This window comes from Trichosurus vulpecula, chromosome 3, assembly GCF_011100635.1.
Source record: "Trichosurus vulpecula isolate mTriVul1 chromosome 3, mTriVul1.pri, whole genome shotgun sequence".
In the NCBI taxonomy this organism is placed as follows: domain Eukaryota; kingdom Metazoa; phylum Chordata; class Mammalia; order Diprotodontia; family Phalangeridae; genus Trichosurus; species Trichosurus vulpecula.
In genome coordinates this window covers 379,279,009-379,297,263 of record NC_050575.1, presented here as the reverse complement: position 1 = coordinate 379,297,263, position 18,255 = coordinate 379,279,009, and the positions used below count along the sequence as shown (strand labels likewise).

Sequence of the window (18,255 nt, the reverse complement as noted above, 5' to 3'; positions counted from 1 at the left end):
CAGCCCTCTGGGGCCTAACACTTCATGACAGGGAGGGCACTGGCTGAGTTACCTTATTCTAGAACAAACTGGGTTTTGGACTTCTGTTCCCCAGGTAATACAAAGAAGTTGAAGGATTTCCCACTTTATTTTGCATTTGTATATGAAATTAAAATTTAGAGCTAGAAAGGACCTTAACATTTATCTCATCTAAACTCCTCATTTTATAGATAAAGAAACTGTGGCCTGGAGTGTGTCTCAAGACCATATAGGTTGTTAGAAGAAGAACCAGAATTTGGACCCAGGTCTTTGAATTTCAGAGATATTTTTGGTATCTCTGTATAGTTCTTTGAAGGTCTGGGAACTGGGATATTGTGACACTCTTTATGTATAGCTCTGGGTGGGAGGAAGGGAGTTTGGTATACCATGCTGAGTCATTGGGGGGATGGAGAGGTGGAATCTCAGGATTGATCAGCAGCAGGAGAAGTGGGGTACTTGTTCAGTTGTTTCGGTCATGTCTGACTCTTCATGACCCCATTTTCTTGGCAAAGATACTAGAGTGGTTTGCCATTTCTTTCTTCAGCTCATTTGACCAGTGAGGAAACTGATGCCAACAGGGTTAAGTGACTTGTCCAGGGTCACACAGCTAGTAGTTTTCTGAGGCTGGACTTGAACTCAGCTCTTCCTAACTCCAGGACAGCACTCTATCCACTATGGCATCTAGCTGCCCCAGGGGTGGGGTACAACCTACTATAAATCAGGAACTCAAGGGAGGGGGTGGGGCAGATGGCAAAGATGCTGGGCAGCTGCTTTGTCTGAGGCATGGGATGACAATCAGCATGTGAGGGTTGCCCTCTTCGGGAGGAGGGAGAATACTTAAACTTGCCATGGATAGGAAATGCTCAATGCCCTTGCATTGAGATCCTCCAGATTTTCCCTTCGCAGGGGAGTGTGACTTGCCCAAGGTCATACTAGAGAAGACCCTTGTGGTATGGTGGGAAGAGGGCTGGGTTTGACATCCAGAAATCTGAACTTGAATCCTGGCCCTGACCTCTAAGCCTTGGTGTTTTCATCTGTAAAATGAAGGCGATCACAGAATCACAAAAGGTGGAGGGCACCTCTGAGGTCAGCCCCTTCATTTTACAGATAAGGAAACTGAGGCCCACCTGCTCAAGGAGGCTGAGGTAGTAAGAGGCAGGCAGGATTTGAATGGGGGTCTAGGGCTCGCTTCCTGTTATACCACGCTGCTTACCTCGAAGCACTGGGATGAGGAAGCCACTTTGCAAATCTCAAGTACCAAAGAAATGCCAACTATTATTTATAATTCTGGTTAGTGGCAGGGCTTAGTTGAGACATGGAATCTTAAAGGTGGAAGAGAATTCTGGGGCCATCAAATCCACCTCTCCTTGGAGGGAGAGCTCCTCCCCTGACCTCAAGCCTCCCCCAGTTCTGCCCCAAGGCATCAAGCAGACCAAAGCTAATCCTACCTCCATGGGACAACCTTTCAGATACCTGAAGACCCATGCTATGGCCCTCTGGACTCTTCAGACTCTGCTGCCCACCAAGAGTCCAGGGCCTCTGCCTCTCCTGAGAGAATCATAAGATTTCAAGGGGCAAAAACCCTGAGAAGTCATCTAATCCAACTTCTTCATTTAGCAGACAAGGAAATTGAGGCCCACAGAGGCTAAGTGCCTTGCCCAGAGTCTCCAAGTCAGCACAGCTAGGCCTGGAGTCCTCCTGGGTTTCTTATTCTAATCTAGTGGCCAGCCAAGGAGACAGCAGTCAATCAAACTGACCCTAGGCAGGAAACAGCCCAGTCCCTTACTTCCTTTCCCTTTGGACTCTGTCCCTCTTCCTCCCTCCCCTCCCTCCCCCCCAGCTTTCCTTTGGGGATGGGGGTAGGAAGGGTCTCTGCCACTCTCTTGGGCCTGCTCCTAAAATAGCCCAAGAGAGAGGATGACTGTGCTTCTATTCCCTTCCCCTAAGAAAAGAGGGCAAGGAGCCAGGCAGGAAGTGGGACCAGGGTTCACAGTGTTTGTCCCAAGCGGGAAGGGAGGTGCATTACCTCAGACAACCCCATAGTCCCACCCTCTGGGGGATGGACAGGGCTTCTTGTCCCTCCTCCAGAAGAGCCCTCTCTATTTTCCTGCCACCATTGAAATAATATATCCCCTTATACTTAGAGGAATTCACACACACACATATGTATATGTATATTTGTACCATATAATATATGCATATCACATATGTATGTGTTTATATATTATATATGTGTGTTAAGGGTCATATATATGTACATGCCTATATAAGTGGGGGGGAGGTGTGTGTGTGACAGACTATCAGGGCTAGCAGAGACCTCAGAGATTAACTAATCTAATCTCCTCACTTTATCAATAAGAAAACTGAGTCCTAAAAAAGACCAAGCCACTTTCCATCTCTGGGCCTTATTTTCCCCATCTGTCAAATGAGCGAGTTGCTTTGTAAGATCTCTTCCAGGTCTAAATTTTATGATCTTATGATCATAAGATCTCAAGTAAGAGGCAGAGGCAGGATTTGAACCTGGAATTCCTGACTAAATCTAATGCTTGTTTTTCTAGCACTTGGCAGTTTTCAAAGCTCTCTCATATTTATATTCCCATTGGAGCCTCACAAACAACCCTGTGACTTCCCAGTAAGGTGTAGTGGACAAAATTCTGAATCTGGAGTCCAGAAGATTTGGTTTCAAATCCTGTCTCTGCCACTTATTATCTGTATGACCTTGAACAAGTACCTTAACATCTCTGGGCCTCAGTTTCCTCATCTGAAACATGAGATTAAACTAGAGGGCATTTAAGGCCCTAGGATTTGGTGGGACCTTACTCTTTTGGTAACCCACAGCTCAGAATTGGAAACTCTCAGGTTTACCCTGGTAACATCTGCACATGGCTCATTCATAGTTTTCCCCAAAGGGCCCTCAGCTCCCAGGCAAGCATTGTTCTGCCAAGGCACGAAATATAGAATAGGTTTATCACGCAACAAAGAATACAGGAAGGAGGACTACTCCGGTCTTTAGATAGTCAAGAAAACACTTCCCTCTTGTGAGCCCCACATCCCCCAAGGGCTTACATAGTCACTCTAAGTACCATCCTGGTGTTGAAACTTCTTCTTGCAGGAAAATAACTTAAAACTGTGAGGAAGTCAAACAGCTGATGCTTGGTGGACTCTGCCTTCCCCAGGGCCCTATGGTATCATTCCAGACTTATAACACAACCCTGGAAGTAAAGCATCTCAAAGTGGGGAAAAAAGTCAGAGTTAATAGAGAGTTCATCCACCTCACCTAGGTCTTCACGGTCCATATGACTTACAGTACCGGGTGAAGGGCACATTCTTTGATCATCGGGTTATGGCGCCTCTTTTGGTCCTAAGGTTCAGGATTCTCTGCCATACCACATCTCCTCCCTCATCATCACTCTATTGCCCCATAGCCACTGCTTCCAAATCAGGACAGTATTGCCTGTGCGGATCTGTTTTTTAATAATGATAGCTAGTATTTACATGGCACTTTAAGGTTTGCAAAGAACTTTGCAAATATTATCTCTCTTATCCTCACAACAACCCTGGGAGGCAGGTGCTATTATTATAATAGTCCCCACTTTACAGATGAGAAAACTGAGGCTAAGTGATTTGCCTAATGTCACACAGCTAGTATTTTTCTGATGATTTGAACTCAAGGTCTTCCTAACTCTATTGTCCCTATCCAGTGTACCACTCAGCTGCCTTGTGGGTTTTTGGGTCCATTTTGCCCTGTCTTGGCCCACCCCGAGTCTTGGAAACTCGCTCACTTACTCCAACTACCTCTGCCAGCCTCTTTTCCTTCTTCAGGAGAGTCATCGCTCTTAGAGTGAGATCGCTGGGGCCTTAGGGAGTCAGCACCTCCCAATGGGCCCTCGAGACTAGGGAAGAAGGAACACTCACCACCACCTTTATTCCTGGACATTCCCTTCCCCTACTTCTCTCCTGCTAGAGCTAAGCCATGCAGATTGAAGAAATATAGAGGCAGAAAGGGGAGGGATCAAATTACAGAAGAGGAGAAAGAGGCTGGGGTCTGGCCCAAGAGTCTGTCAACAGCTGAGTGCCCTGTGGGTTGTGCTGCCTGAGAAACAGGTTGGGCTGTTCAGAGAGAGGCCGAATGACCATCTGCTTGAGATGCCATACAGGGGTTGGACTAGGTGATCTCAGAAGTTCCTTCTAGGCCTGAGATCCTATGATGCGTCTGGGGCCTGGCCTCTTTCCCTTCCCCCTCCTAAACCGGAACAGGTGGAGTAACTCTCCAGTAGAATGGTGGAAGAATAGCTCATCTTTATATAGCACTTTTGTCACAACAGTCCTACCAGTTAGATAGTATGAAAATCATCCCCACCAGACAGAAGAGGAGACTGAGGTACAGACAAGTTAAATCATTCAGAATCACAAGATTTTGAGTAAACTGAGGCCCAGAGAGAAGAAATGATTTGTCATGTAGCTAATGACAGCATTTGAGGCAAGATTCATCCTTTTTCATCAAAAAGAGTAAGTGTGTCTACAGCAGAAAAAGCGCTGAAGCTGGAGCTGGGATCCAGCTCAGGTGCTTGCTCTTGGGTCATGGGCAAGTCCCTCTCTGGGCCTCAGCCTGCTCATCTGCAAACTGGGGGTAATTATCAACTCACAAGCATTTATTAAGCAGTACTCGGTACCAGGCAGCGAGGATACAGACAGAAAAATGATACCCTCAGACAGCCCTCTCTACCTTCTAAGAGTTTACATTGTATCGGGGAAACAAATGTGTAGATATAAAAATAGTCCAGCAGTATGGGATATCCCAGCCGTTGGGGGATCAGACCAGGTGTCACGTAGGACGCAGCCCGAGCTGAGTTTGAAGCAGTGTGTACATTGCCTGCATCCCCATGGTAAGGATAGTGTTTTATAAGCCATAAAGTACCATATAAATATAAGTCATTATTTACTGAGCTCCTCCCTGTGTGCGAGCAGCACAAGGAGAGGGCCAAAGTCAGCTGGGAGTTCCCACTGAGAGGGAAGAGGGGATAGTCTCTGAAAGCAGCCTTCTCTCTTAACTTGCAGCTTGAAGACTGTGCCCTGCAAGTATCCCCCTCTGGCTATTATCTGGACCCGGATTTGTCCCTTGAAGAGCAGCGTGAGATGCTGGATGATTTCTATGAAGAGATTGGGTTGGTATTTATCCTCACCTTTGCATTGGGGAGAGAAGGAATGAGAGGCTCGGGGGATATCAGTCCCATCTTCGCTACTTGCTGCCTCCAAGATTACCCATCCTTTCTCAGCCTCTCTCTTCTCTGGACCCCACCCCAGACCCTTTCCCCTCTGTTCCCACCCCACTGATTCCCATCTTCCCCTTTCTCTCTGTCCTTCCTTGGGTGAACCTTGAGCCATGAGCTCTGATCCATAATCACTGTGAGTTCTGGGAAGGCATTATTTAAGGCTCTCTCTCTCTCTCTCTCTCTCTCTCACACACACACACACACACACACACACACACACACACACACACACATCCTAAGCCAGGCTAAGGTTTCATTAGCCTACTTCTCTGCTCTCTCCCAGCCCCTGGCATATGTGCCTGCTCCCTTGATCCCTGAGGCCCAGGAAGGGCAGGGAACTGGCCAGGGAGGGAATCATTCTCCTCCTCATCTCCTGCCCCTCTCCTAGGGAAACAATTTAGATACAAACACAAGGACGCAGATAAAGAATAACAACTTAGCATTTCATTAGTGCCTTGAGGTTCACAGGGCAGCGAGGCAGTGGAAGTATTCCCATTTTACAGATGAAGAACCTAAGACCCAGTGGTTAAATGATTTTCTCAGGGTCACACAGCTAGTAAATAAGAAACAAGGATTAGAATTGGAAGAGTCTCTCCTTTTTACAGAAGAGGAAACAGGCCCAGAGAAAAGTGATTTGCCCATGGATCACCTGGCAAGCTAATGGTAGAACTAGAAATAAAATTCAGGGCTCTGACTCCCCTGATTCCACAATACACACTAGGGCCTGAGATTCCCTCCATGCTTTGTCTCCAGAGAGCCTTGGGCAAGGTAGGGGGAGGGGCCTTATTCCTACGGGGATCCTCTTCACGCCTCCTCCCCCTACCTGGAAACTGCCCTGAGTCCCAGCCATTTCTCAACAGACTAGCACTCCTCTTTGCCCACCGCCCCCGCTTTTTGGCATTCTGGGCATATGGATGGATTGAGGGGGAAGAGAGGGAAAGAAACTAGGCAGAGGGAATGGGGTGTCCCTTTGCTCTCTCCCAAGAACTCCTTGAGGCCATACTGAGCCCTAGGGAGGGCCCAGCCTAGGGAGGGTCCAGGGGAGAGTTAATGCGCTGGGACCCCTGTTGGGGGAGAGAATAGGTAATGGAATGACTGGTATACCTGTGTTTGCCCAAACCCTCCAACTTCCTCTGCCCTTAAGGGGCCCTTGTTTTTCAGCGCCACCCCTCCTCCAGGACCAGGGACATAAGGGGGGAGAGAGAGAGAACTGAATTGGACTTCTTCTGCCTGGGGTTTTTGGTTGGAATGTGGAAGTCCTTGTGTGAGAGTGTCAGGAGGGAGGCAGACTTTCAGGACAAGTGGTAATGTCTGTGGTACAGTGAAGAGGTCTGGATTTATTCAGAGGTCCTAGCTCTCATCACCCCTCTGGTCATTATTTACTAGCTGTGTGACCCCAGGGAAGTCACGAAACCTCTCTGGGCCTCAGCTTCCTCATCTCTAAAGTGAGGCTGGCCCAAGGGCTCTCTAAGGGTCCCTTCTGGCTCTAAATCTCTGCTCTTCACCCAGCAAAGGGAGGAAGCCCACCCTCATTCTGCGGACCCAGCTCTCCATCCGAGTCCATGCCATCCTAGGTGAGTCCCTGCCCTCACCCTCTGGCCATCCCCATCACAATTCTCCAGGACTCCTCTCCATTTCCTTGGAAGGAGGGAGCGGGGAGCCTGGGCCAAGCAGATAAGAGGGAGGATGTGTGTGGGGGCCATCCCCAGCTAGGGCATGGCTGACCTAAGAGTTGGAGGTAGGGAGTCACTCCAGGAATGGAGAGAGAGTGAAGACAGCAGGCCTTGGGAAGGGTGGGAGGTGGATGCAGGCATGGGGGAGCTGCCCTGGGGGCTACATAAGGGTGAACTTGTGGTCAGCTTATTGTGTAGCCAAGATAGGGGTGGGAGGGTGTGAGCCTGAGTGACTATTCCAGGTTCACTGTGTACTCTTGAGAGGGGAAGGGAAGGTCTGTGCCTGACATCCTGGATGGGGGTGGGAGTGGGGCCCAAGGCTGTACCTGGGGGAGCGGCGCCCCACTCACCACACATCTTTGTCCTCTGCAGAGAAGCTCTACAGATCCAGCGGCCCTGAGCTACGCCGCTCGCTCTTCTCCCTGAAGCAGATCTTCCAGGTGAGGGGGTCACTGGGAGGCCAGCCTAGGAGGGAGCACCTGGAGGTGCTCCCCCCTGAGCTCCTCCCCCACTGCCTCCATAGGAGGACAAGGACCTGGTACCAGAGTTTGTACACTCAGAGGGCCTGAGCTGTCTGATCCGAGTGGGGGCCGCTGCAGACCATAACTACCAGAGCTACATCCTCCGAGGTTGGTCTAGGCTTGGGCTAGCCCCTCTCCCTCCATGGCCTCATTCCAGGGGTGGTGCTGTCTCCTACCCGCCCAGCCCTTTCTGACCTGGCTCCTTCCTCACTTTTTAGTCTTACACTTTACTCTCCTACTTGTAATCTGGTGACACTGACCTCCTGGCTGTTCTTCCCACACATGACTCCATCTCTTATCTCCAGGCCTTTGCGCAGGCTGTACCCCACACCTGCAATGCTCTCCCTCCTACTCTCTGCCTCCTGGCTTCCTTTAAGACTCGGTTCAAATCCCACCTTCTGCAAGAGGCCTTTACTAGTCCCCTCCCTACACAACCCACCCTCCCCCTGCCTTTCTTCTGGTGATCACCTCCACTTTACCCTGTATATATCATAGATTTACATAGCTGTTTGCATATTATCTCTCCCATTACACTCCTTGAGGGCAGGAACCCTGGTTGTGCCTTTCTTTGTGTCTCCGGTGCTTAGAACAGTGCCTGACCCACAAGAAATGCTTAATAAATACTTACTGGTGACTGGCTGGCTGGGGCTCCAGCCCTTGTCATGCTGACTTCAGCCCCCCATCCCTCCTCCAGCCCTGGGCCAGGTGATGCTGTTCGTGGATGGCATGCTGGGTGTGGTGGAACACAGTGAAACCGTGCAGTGGCTCTACACCCTCTGTGCCAGCGTGGTGAGTAAACCTGCCCTCTCTCACTTCTCTGCTTTTGGAGGCTGCCAACACTGAACAATGTAAGCAACTACAGTGTAGTAAAAAAGGCGGGCAGGGGAGGAGGTGGTGAGGGCTGTCAGGAGATCCAGGTTCTAATTCAGATTCTGGCACTGAACAACTCACTCCCACCACCTCACCCGGCCTCAGTTTCCTCATCTGTAAAATCAACCAACAAACACTTAAACACTCACTATATGCCAAGTACTGGGCTACATTCTAGGTGTACAAATGCAAGTAAAAAGAAAGTCCTTCCCCTCCAGGAACTTATGTCCTGATGGGGGAAGACAGCCCATAAAAGGGAGGGAGGAAGAAATACCAAAAGGAAAGCACGAGAAGGGCCTGGCCTGGCCAGCTTCTTTTTGGGACCTCCCCCTCTTGCATCGAAGGTGCTTCCCCTCACTCCAGCTGATAGATGCCATCTGGTTTGGAAGCGTCCACTCCCAGGGAGACAAGGGTTCTCTGGCATCACATCTCTCTGCACAGCTTCCTCTGAGAATGGTCCAGGTGCCCTGCTCCTCCCAGACGTCCACAATCACATCCATGAACATCACTGATTTGGGAGGTGGAAGTGTCCAACTGGTCAGGAGAACAGGGGGCCATTCCTTCTTCTTCAATCACCTCCCCCCCTCAAAAAAGAGAAGCGTCCTCATAAGACAGACCTCCAGTTCAGGTCCCCTCCCAGCTGTAACATCCACTGTTCTACGGAATTCTAAGGACTCTCCCAACTCCAACATGCTATGTTCAATTCAAGCCAATGAAGATACTATAAAGTTAGACACTCTGCCCTCGAAGGACTTATTATGAGGAACATGTGGATTCTAATCATTTGTGTAAAAGGTAAATGTTAGAATGTAACAGAAGAAAAGGAGAAATCTGAACAAAGTGCTCTAGAGTAAAGGAAAAGCACTTTGAGCTAGGGGGACAGAGGAAGCCTTCCTGATGTTAAAGGTGGCATCTAACCGAGCCATTCAGAGATGTACAAAGGTGATCGAGGACCCGACAAGATCAAAGATCAGCTAGTGGCCCAATCTGATTGGTACAAGGAGTGTGTAAAGAAAGTAGTATGAAATAAATCTGGGATGGTTAATTGGACCAGAGTTGTCAGGCTAAAGAGCTTACTTTTTATTCTGAAGGGAATAGGGAGCCACTGAAGCTTTTTGGTCAGAGGAGGGACATGATCATACTTATAGATTAGGAAAGTTATTTTGGTTGTTGGATGGAGGATTGCCTGGCAAGAGGAGAAACTGAGACAGGGAAACCAGTGTAATCCAGGAGAGAGGCAATGAGGGCCTGTTCTAGAATGTTGGGCAGAGTGAGTAGAGAGAAAGAGATGTATTTGAGACATGTGGAATTAGACAGCATTTGTGACTGCTGACCACCCTTTCCTCCTGGCTATTCTTTCTTACCTTGGCCTCTGGTACCTAGCTCTCCTCAGATTCTCATGCGTCACACCACTCCTTCTTGGCCTCCTGTGCTGGTTTATGGGCCCCTTCCAATCCCCTAATCTCAGGTGTCCACCCAGACTCTGTCCTGGGCCCTCTTCCCTCCTTCATCCAGCTTCTTTCCATTGGTGATCTCATCTGTTCTCCCTGACTCTCTTCTCTGCTCAGATGACTCCCAAATCTACGTATTCAGACCAAATCTCTCTTAAGCCCCAGGCCTGCATATCCCAACAGCATAGTGGACATTCCCAGCTGCAGGTCTCCATGGCGCCTCAAGCGTGGCCACAATGGAATTCATCATATTTGCCCCCTAAGCCTGCCTCTCCTTCCAACGTCCCTGTTTAGACTGAGGACACTATCTTCTCACTCAAACTAATGGTCTGGACATCACCCTTAATTCTCTCCTCTCCTATCCAATCAGTTGCCAAATCTCAATGATTTTACCTCCACGACATCTCTCAGATCTGTTTCCTTCTCTCCACCGACATTGCCAACTTTGAAAGTGTTAGAGGAAATCACTGACTGATGAATACCTATAGCACTGAGGGCCCAGTGAAGGTGAAAAACCTGAATTTGTACTGGATCTTGTCAGCACTGCCTTCCAGCATCCTCTAGCAGTATCTAAATAGGTCCCACCTAGTGTCAGCACCATGCACAAACTGATTGTATCTTTTGCATGTGAATTTTTTAAATCCCCCTCAGTATGAAGCATAAATGCCAAAAACGATCCATTTAATAAACATTTTAGGCACAGGGGTGGGGAACCTGCAGCCTTGAGGCCACATGTTACCCTCTAGGTCCTCAAGTGCAGCCTGGCCCCTGTTTTAGGTATTTAAATTTAAATTTACATTTAAAAAACATTGTTATTCAGTCATTTGAGTTGTGTCTGAGTCTTTCTGACCCCATTTGGGGTTTTCTTGGCAAAGATACTTAAGTGGTTTGCCATTTCCTTCTCTATCTCATTAAGAAACTGAGGCAAAGTTAAATAGCTAAGAAGTGTCTGAGACCTGATTTGAACTCAGAAAGATGAATCTTCCCATCTACTTGGCCACTTCGCTGGCTGAGATTAAAGACATAGCTTAGGAATAAAAGTAGAAAAGGTAGATGGGACCTAGGGCCTTCCATGAAGAACAGAGAAGGGACATGAGGAGTTCAAGGGTGGAAGACAATGAGCCTTATTGAGCTGGCTAGCTATAAGTGAAAAGTGTGAAGGAAGGAAAATGAATCCAGAACAGGAGCCTGTGGATACAGAGAAAGATGGTGGGACTGAAGGTTGTAGGCAAAAGCATGAGTCCAGGAGGAGTGAGGCAGAGAGGTTATGGTCAGAGGTACCTCTTGGGAGGTAGAACAGTTTCACATGCCAGTGACCTTTCTGCTACATTCAGCCCTGTTGACCACCCTCTCCTGGATACTCTTCCCTTGGATTTCCTCACATTGCTTCCTCCTGGTTCTTTCCCTACCTGTCTAACTACCCCTCAGTCTCCTTCATTAGTTCATTGTCCAGATCATGCCCCCTAAACATGGATAGGACTCTGTCCTAGAACCCTACTCTTTTGTCATGGTGATCTCATGGCCTCCCATGGGTTTGGTTGTCATCTTTGTGCCAATGGCTCCTGGATCTATTTATCCAGCCCCAGTATCTCTCCTAAGCTTCAGTCCAGCATCACCAACTGCCCCTTAGACATTTCAAACTGGATGTCCCAAAAACATCTTGAACCCAACGTGTCCAAAACAGAACTCCTTATCTCTCCCCCTAAACCTTCACCTCTTCCATACTTCCGTATTTCTCTTGAAGGCACCATCATCTTTCCAGTCTTTGAGCTTTATGACCCTGCTGTGACCATATATTCACTATTCCTTACTTCATATATCCAATCACTGACAAATCTGGGTGTTAGGCATTCCATAGCATCTTTCACCTGGCTCCTTCTCTCCCTTCACACATGGCCACCACCTTAGTTCATGCCTCCTTGCCTTTCACCTCGATGATCCCTGTCTCAAGTCTCACCCCACTTCAGTTCATCCTCCACACTGCTGCCAAAATGATTTTCCTTAAGGGCAAGTCTGACCCCTCTGAGCTCCCACAGTTTCCCATTGCTTCTAGAGTCAAATACAATAAACTTCTCTACTTGGCACTTAAAGGCCTTTGCAACCTGCTCCCAAATTCTTTCCAGTCCCATTGTATAGTATCCCCACTCCTGCATTCTTCAGTCCAGCCAAAGGGATTTTCTCAATGTTCCTCACATGGGACACTCCATGTCTTGCCCTCTTGCTTTTGCACTGGTTTTGCCCTATGTCGGGCATGCCCTCCCTCTTCACCTCCAGCCCTCTATCTGAAGCCTTTTCTGATCCTACTAGCTACTTTTGTGCCCATTCTCTTGCTATTCCATGCATTCTTCTACCTGCCCTTGTCTCCTGTGTTAGAACCCCTTCTATTCCCAGCTTAGCCCAGAGGCTTCACAAATGCTTGGAGAATGATGCCAACCATACTTCTCGAAGAGTGATGATGAAACAGCGGCCCACCTCCTGGAGAGGCGAGTGCAGACTGAGACATGGTTTTGTGGAGATGGTCAGTGCAGGAATTTGTGTTGCTTGACTATAAGTGTTTGCAATAGGGGTTTTGTTTTTCTTGCTTCCTCGACTGGGGATAGGGGAGGGAATGGGGAGAAAATTTGGAACTGAAAAAAATGTAAAATTAAACGAAAAAATTTTCTTATTAAAAAATTTTCTAATAGCAAAAAACTGCTTGTTGATTTGCCTTGTGAATAAGGACTTTCATTTATTGCATTTATAGCCTTAGTATTTACCAAAGGGTCTGGTTTTAGTCAGTGCTTAATAATCAGTGCTGGCATAGTCGGTGCTTAATAAATCCTTGTTGGTTGATTGGTTCATTGATCTGAGGTTTGACAGCTCCAGTGAGTGGCAGAGGTGAAATGGAGATAGATTACGAGTCATTCTGACATTCTAGGTCCTAAGGTCCCTTCTAGCTCTGACTGGTTTAGATTCTGAAGCAAGAAAACATGGCACTATCCTAACTACCATCTCAGTGATATTACAATACTAGCTTTCTCTTCCCTGCCCTTGGGTGAAGAATAGAAGAATTTCTCCACATGCTTCACCCCCTAGAGAATCCCTCAAGGGACATACCCCTGGAGAGAAAGCCTCATCCCAGAGAAGGACATCTCCCTTCACAGGCTCCTCTCATAAAACCTTCCCTGCCTCCATCCTCTGCTTCTATATGGGAAGCCCCTTTAGTCCCCAAAGCAGGGCTGAGCTTCCCTTTCCCATAACCCCCTGCCTAAGGGATGCTACCAGGAAACCTTGTGGCCCGACTACCTAGACACCTGCCCAGTCTTGCCTGAGCTCCCCACCCTCATAACCCCCTGCCTAAGAGATGCTACTAGTAAATAACAGGACCTTACTAACTGGGCGCCTCCTTCTCCCCAGTCTCGCCTGGTGGTGAAGACATCCCTGAAGCTCCTTCTGGTGTTTGTGGAATATGCAGAGACAAATGCCCAGCTCTTCATCCATGCTGTCAATGCTGTTGCCAATGCCACTGGTCAGATACCCTTCCCTCTTGCTGCCCCCATGCCCTTGTTTTATGCCCTCTCTAGCTTCCCACATACCTCTCCTCTCTCCCACTCCACAGGTGCCGACCCATGGGCCACTTTTGTGTCCATCCTGGAAGAGAAGAATGGGGCTGACCCAGAGCTGCTGGTGTTCACCATGACACTGATCAACAAGGTGCCCAGGGGTGGGGGAAGAGCAGAGGTACTCATGGCCCTTAGGGTCCCCCCCTTCCATATACACCCATGTGCCAGCACCCACCCCATAGCACCCACATTATCAGGTCTCAGAACCTTTTATGGTAGCTGAGGGCCCAGCTTCACCTTCAGCATGGTGCTTACAGACACTGGCAGCCCTTCCTGACCAGGACTCATTCTACGATGTGACGGATGCACTGGAGCAACAGGGCATGGAAGGCATCGTGCAGAAGCACCTGCGTAGCCCTGGCACGGATGCTGACCTCCGGGCACAGCTTGTCCTCTATGAGGTAAGGATCCCAGAACTGGGGCATCAGGGAGTCAGGGGCATCAAAATTCCCAGGTTTACTTCCTCACTTCTGCCTCTTCTCTTTCTCCAGAGAGCTCTGCGACTAGAAGATGGGGACCCTGAAGAGGGGGTAGCAGGCGGGCGGCGGGAGCGCAGGAAGCCAGCCTCAGAGGAGGGAAAGAGGAGCCGGCGTTCCTTGGAAGGGACAGGGTGTGGCATCAGCTCCCCTGCCAAGGCAAGCTGCCCGATCCTGCCCCCCTCCAAGCCTCCTGTGGAAGCTCACCCTCGGTAAGTGAGAGTCACTGTCAATCAGCATTCATAAGGTTTATTAAGTGCCTACTATGTGCTGAGCACTCCGTCTCTCAGTGGGCCTGGAATACTCTCCACCTACCAGCTTCCATGGCTTCCTTTAAGTCCCAACTCAAATCTCATCCTCTACCAGAAGCCTTATTCTAGTGCCTTCCTCTCTTAGTTATTTTCTATTTCGCTTGTTAGTGCATATTTTGTTTGCTTGTCCTTCCCCCATTAGATTGTGAGCTCCTCAGAGGGCAGAGACTGTCTTTGCCTCTTTTTGTATCCTAGTGCTTGGCACACAGTAGGTGCTTAATCAATGTTTCTCAACTGACAGAGTGGTCTCAAAGGGAGGCCAAAGACAGCCCCTGCCCTCAAGGAGCTCCCAATTAACAGGGGAAACAATAAACAAATATGCATGAACAAGCTACATACAAGATAAATAGAAAATTAAGGCAGGGAAGGCATTAGAAGTAAGAGGGCTTGGGAAAGGCTTCCTGTAGAAGGTGGGATTTTAATCAGGACTTAAAGGAAGCCAGTACATACTGAAGACAAGAGAGAACATTCCAGGCATGAGGGGCAGTCAGAGAAAATGCCCAGAGCTGAAAGATGGAGGGTCTTGTTTTTGGAACAGCCGGGAGCCCAGTGTCCCCTGGATCGAAGAGTACAAGTTTGTGTGAAAGGGGTGGAAGGAGACTGGAAGGGTTGGAAGGGTAGGTTATGAAGGGCTTTGAATGCCAAACGGAGGATTTTGTATTTGATTCTGGAGGCAGTGGGGAACCACTGGAGTGTATTGAGTATGAGGGTGACGTGGTTGGACTGGTGTTTTAAGACAATGACTTTAGAGACTGGAGATTGGAGTGGGGAAAGACTTGAGGCAGGCAGGACCCCCCCCCCCAAAAAAAAAAAACAGGCTACTACAATAGTCCAGGCATGAAAGGGTGAGGGCCTTTATGGGGTGCATGGGGTGTGGCGGCATCAGAAGAAAGAAAGGGGCATATTAGAGAGGTGGTACAGAGGTGAAACTGACAGGCCACGGCAATGGCTTGGATATGGGGGGGGATGAGGGATAATGAGGAGTCCAGGATGACTCCTGGGTTTCAAGCCCGGAGAACTGGGAAGATGTGTAGTACTCTCAGCAGTAATAGGGGAATTTGGAAAGGGAGAGGTTTTAGAGGGAAAGAGAATTATGTTCAGTTTTGGACATGTTGAGTTCAAGATGTCTACTGGACATCCAGTTCGAGATATCTGAAAGGCAATTGGAGATGTGAGACTGGGAGTCAGCAGAAAGGTAGATTTGAGAATCATCCTCCTAGAGATGGTAATTCAATCCATGGGAACTGATGAAATCATCAAGTGAAGGGATATGGAGGGCGAAGAGACCAAGGAGAGGTCAGATGAGTAAAAGGAGAACCACGTGAGAGCTGTGTGCTGAAAACCTGGAGGGGAGAAGGTATCAAGGAGAAGAGAATGATCCAGAGTGTCGGAGAGGTCAAGAAGAATGAGGGTTGAGAAAAAGTGATTGGATTTGGAAATTAGGAGACCACTGGTAACTTCAGTGGAATAATGAGATCAGAGGTCAGTTTGCCAGGAGTAAAGAAGAGAACGGGAGGAGAGGAACCGGTGGCATCCGTCGTAGATAGCCTTCTTCAGGAGTTTGGACACAAAAGGGCATAGGATACTAGTTAGCAAAAATCAAGTGAAGGTTTTTTTGAGGATGGGGGAGACACGGGCATATTTATAGGCAGCAAGGAAGGTGCCAGTGGACAGTGAGGGAGTCAGATGAATGAGGATGGGGATTACAGATAGGAGCAATGTACTGGAGGAGATAGGATGGAATGGAATCTCTTGAACTCGTAGACAAGTTAGCCTTGGTAAGGAATAAGACCACCTCTTCATGGGAGACAGGAATGAAAGACAGAGTGGCAGAAGACATCTGAACGATAGATAAGGAAGTGGGGAGAAGAGGGAGTTCACAGTGAATGACCTCAATTTTTTCTGTAAAATTAGAGGCAAGATTTTGAGCTGAGAGCGGGGAGCCATGGGAGGCCTGAGAGAGGATGAAAAGGTTGGAAGAGCCACTTGGAGAGGGGAGAGTGATTTGATAAGGGAGGTATAGTAGGATTGTCTGGCAGCAGTGAGGGTCCAGTTGTAACATAATTTTACAGTGGACCCACCTTTTCTCCACCTTCATTCAGCAGCACGTGTGTAGCAGTGAAGGTAGATGATGGTGGGCATGATCCAAGGCTGAGTCTTGGCAGGGCACAACTGGCAAAATGATAAAGGCCCCGGGGACTCAAGAGAAGAGAGCAGTGTAGATTTGAACTGGTTCAGCAGAGGGTCAGGATGGGAAAAAGAAAAGTGAGCAGGGGTAATGGCCTGGGAGAGAACCAAAGAGTCTGGAGTCATAGTGTGGACAAAGAGGAGTTTGGGATGGGAATGCAGAGGGAGAGGTGAAAAGCCAGTAGATAATGGTCAGAGAAGGGGTAGTAGGGAAGGAGGGAGGAGGAAAATAACAGGACCCACACTAACCAACAGTCCTGACTTTAGCCCCATAGGCCCAGCCCCCTGCCTCAGTTCCTCAGTGGTCTTGTTTCCCAGCCCCACTGTGGTTCCCCCTACAGATGCACTGGGTGAAAGAAGTATCTATAAGTAAGTCAGCTGCTCGGGGATGGGACACCACCCCCTACCCCCTTGGTTCCCCCTTCTCGTGGCCCACTGGCACCGCCAGCCTCTCACCCTCTGGGGATGTACAAACTGGTACTTAAAAGGTCTGCTGCCCAGACCTGGGCCCCTCTCTCTGCCTGTCCCTTTTGCTCTCTTCCTCTGCTAGCCCAGCTTTGCGCCCTCTCTGGGACACCCTGCCCCCTTCCCTGGGCACCTCCAGCCGTCCCCTGCCCAACTTTTCTCTCTTTTTCCAGACTTCATCAAACTGTTCCTCTTTGGTAAGTGACTGAAGTGAGCAGAACCTTAGGCCTCCCTTGGACTGTCCATTACTCTCTACTCTCCTGGCCTCCTTCCCTCCCTCCTTATCTTATATTTTTGTCTTCTCTGCCCTTCTCACCTCATTTCTACTGTTCTCCCTTCTCTCCTATGGTTTCCCCATACTCCCATATTCTAGCATCTTCACCCATCTGTTCCCCATCCTCTCCATCTCTTTCTTCCTCTCCCCTCCCTGTGTCTTTCCCTCCCCCATCCTTGTCTCCTGGGAGCTGGGGATCCAGGTGGGGGGAGGGGGAGGTGATGGTGGTAAGGTGCTTGAAAACTTGGGAGAGGCTCATGGGGATGAGTACTTCCCTGGGGTCAGTGTGTATATAAGAGAGACTAAACTAGTTTAGAACGGGACTAATCAAAGGAGGCCCCAGGAGTGCTACAGGATGAACAAGTCTCTTCCCCTAGGGCCCCTGAGAGCCCTCCTGTCCCCCCTGTCCCGGGGGTCCCGCCTGTGCTGAGCAGGTTCGAGTAAGTACAGAGCGGGGCTGGCCTCGCCTGGCTCAACTCAGGACTTTGTGCTCACTGCTTCAGAACTGCTTCCCCATGTGCAACAGGGATCCTCCGGGTAACCCCCTACAGGGGCAGCCTTCCTTCTAGAAGCCATTCCTGCCCCTCAATTCCACATGTAGTTCCTATCGTCACTCTTCAAAAGACCTGGAAGCAGCTTCCTGGACTGGCCCAGGAAAGGGCCTAGCAGACAGAATAGTTAACTAATATACCAAGCATCCCCTAGCCCAGCTGAGAAAGACCTGGGGATCATAGTAAACCTTTTGAATCTGAAGCAGTTATATTCCTGTTCAGATCTAGCCTGGTACTGATCTGAGGAATCAGGGTGGTGGGGGAGAGCTTCAGCTCTCTAGCTAAATGACTAATGGAGATTTGGGATATACAGATAGAGAGAAGACCTAGGGATAAGCAGAGCACTAGGACTTAAAAGGACACTGGAAAGAGCCATAAAAGAATAGGCCTTCGAGGCTGTGAGGCACTGCCCTGATATGATAAGGCTGAAGAAGGGAGCTAAAGATGGGCTACCCCAGAAGGGCAATGGTGCCTACATGTGTGAAGGCCCTAACTCAGGACTGTGTCAAGGAAGCAGCTAGCTCTCCACCTCCCCTGAGGCTCAAAGAGAGCTCTGAGAGCTTGTGGGCCTCAAAACAAATCA

General features: G+C 49.0%; 1 protein-coding gene across 1 annotated transcript in view; it reads left to right on the top strand.

Annotated features, from left to right (window-relative positions):
* FHOD1 (formin homology 2 domain containing 1) overlaps positions 1-18,255 on the top strand; it is a 36,588-nt gene that overhangs the window by 9,895 nt on the left and 8,438 nt on the right. Inside the window, exons 2-11 of the mRNA XM_036748801.1 lie at positions 5,077-5,183; positions 6,801-6,865; positions 7,337-7,404; positions 7,488-7,593; positions 8,180-8,274; positions 13,203-13,314; positions 13,405-13,499; positions 13,666-13,809; positions 13,900-14,096; positions 16,650-16,751. Coding sequence (XP_036604696.1) covers positions 5,077-5,183; positions 6,801-6,865; positions 7,337-7,404; positions 7,488-7,593; positions 8,180-8,274; positions 13,203-13,314; positions 13,405-13,499; positions 13,666-13,809; positions 13,900-14,096; positions 16,650-16,751 — 1,091 coding nt within the window. The remainder of the gene's footprint in view (positions 1-5,076; positions 5,184-6,800; positions 6,866-7,336; positions 7,405-7,487; positions 7,594-8,179; positions 8,275-13,202; positions 13,315-13,404; positions 13,500-13,665; positions 13,810-13,899; positions 14,097-16,649; positions 16,752-18,255) is intronic.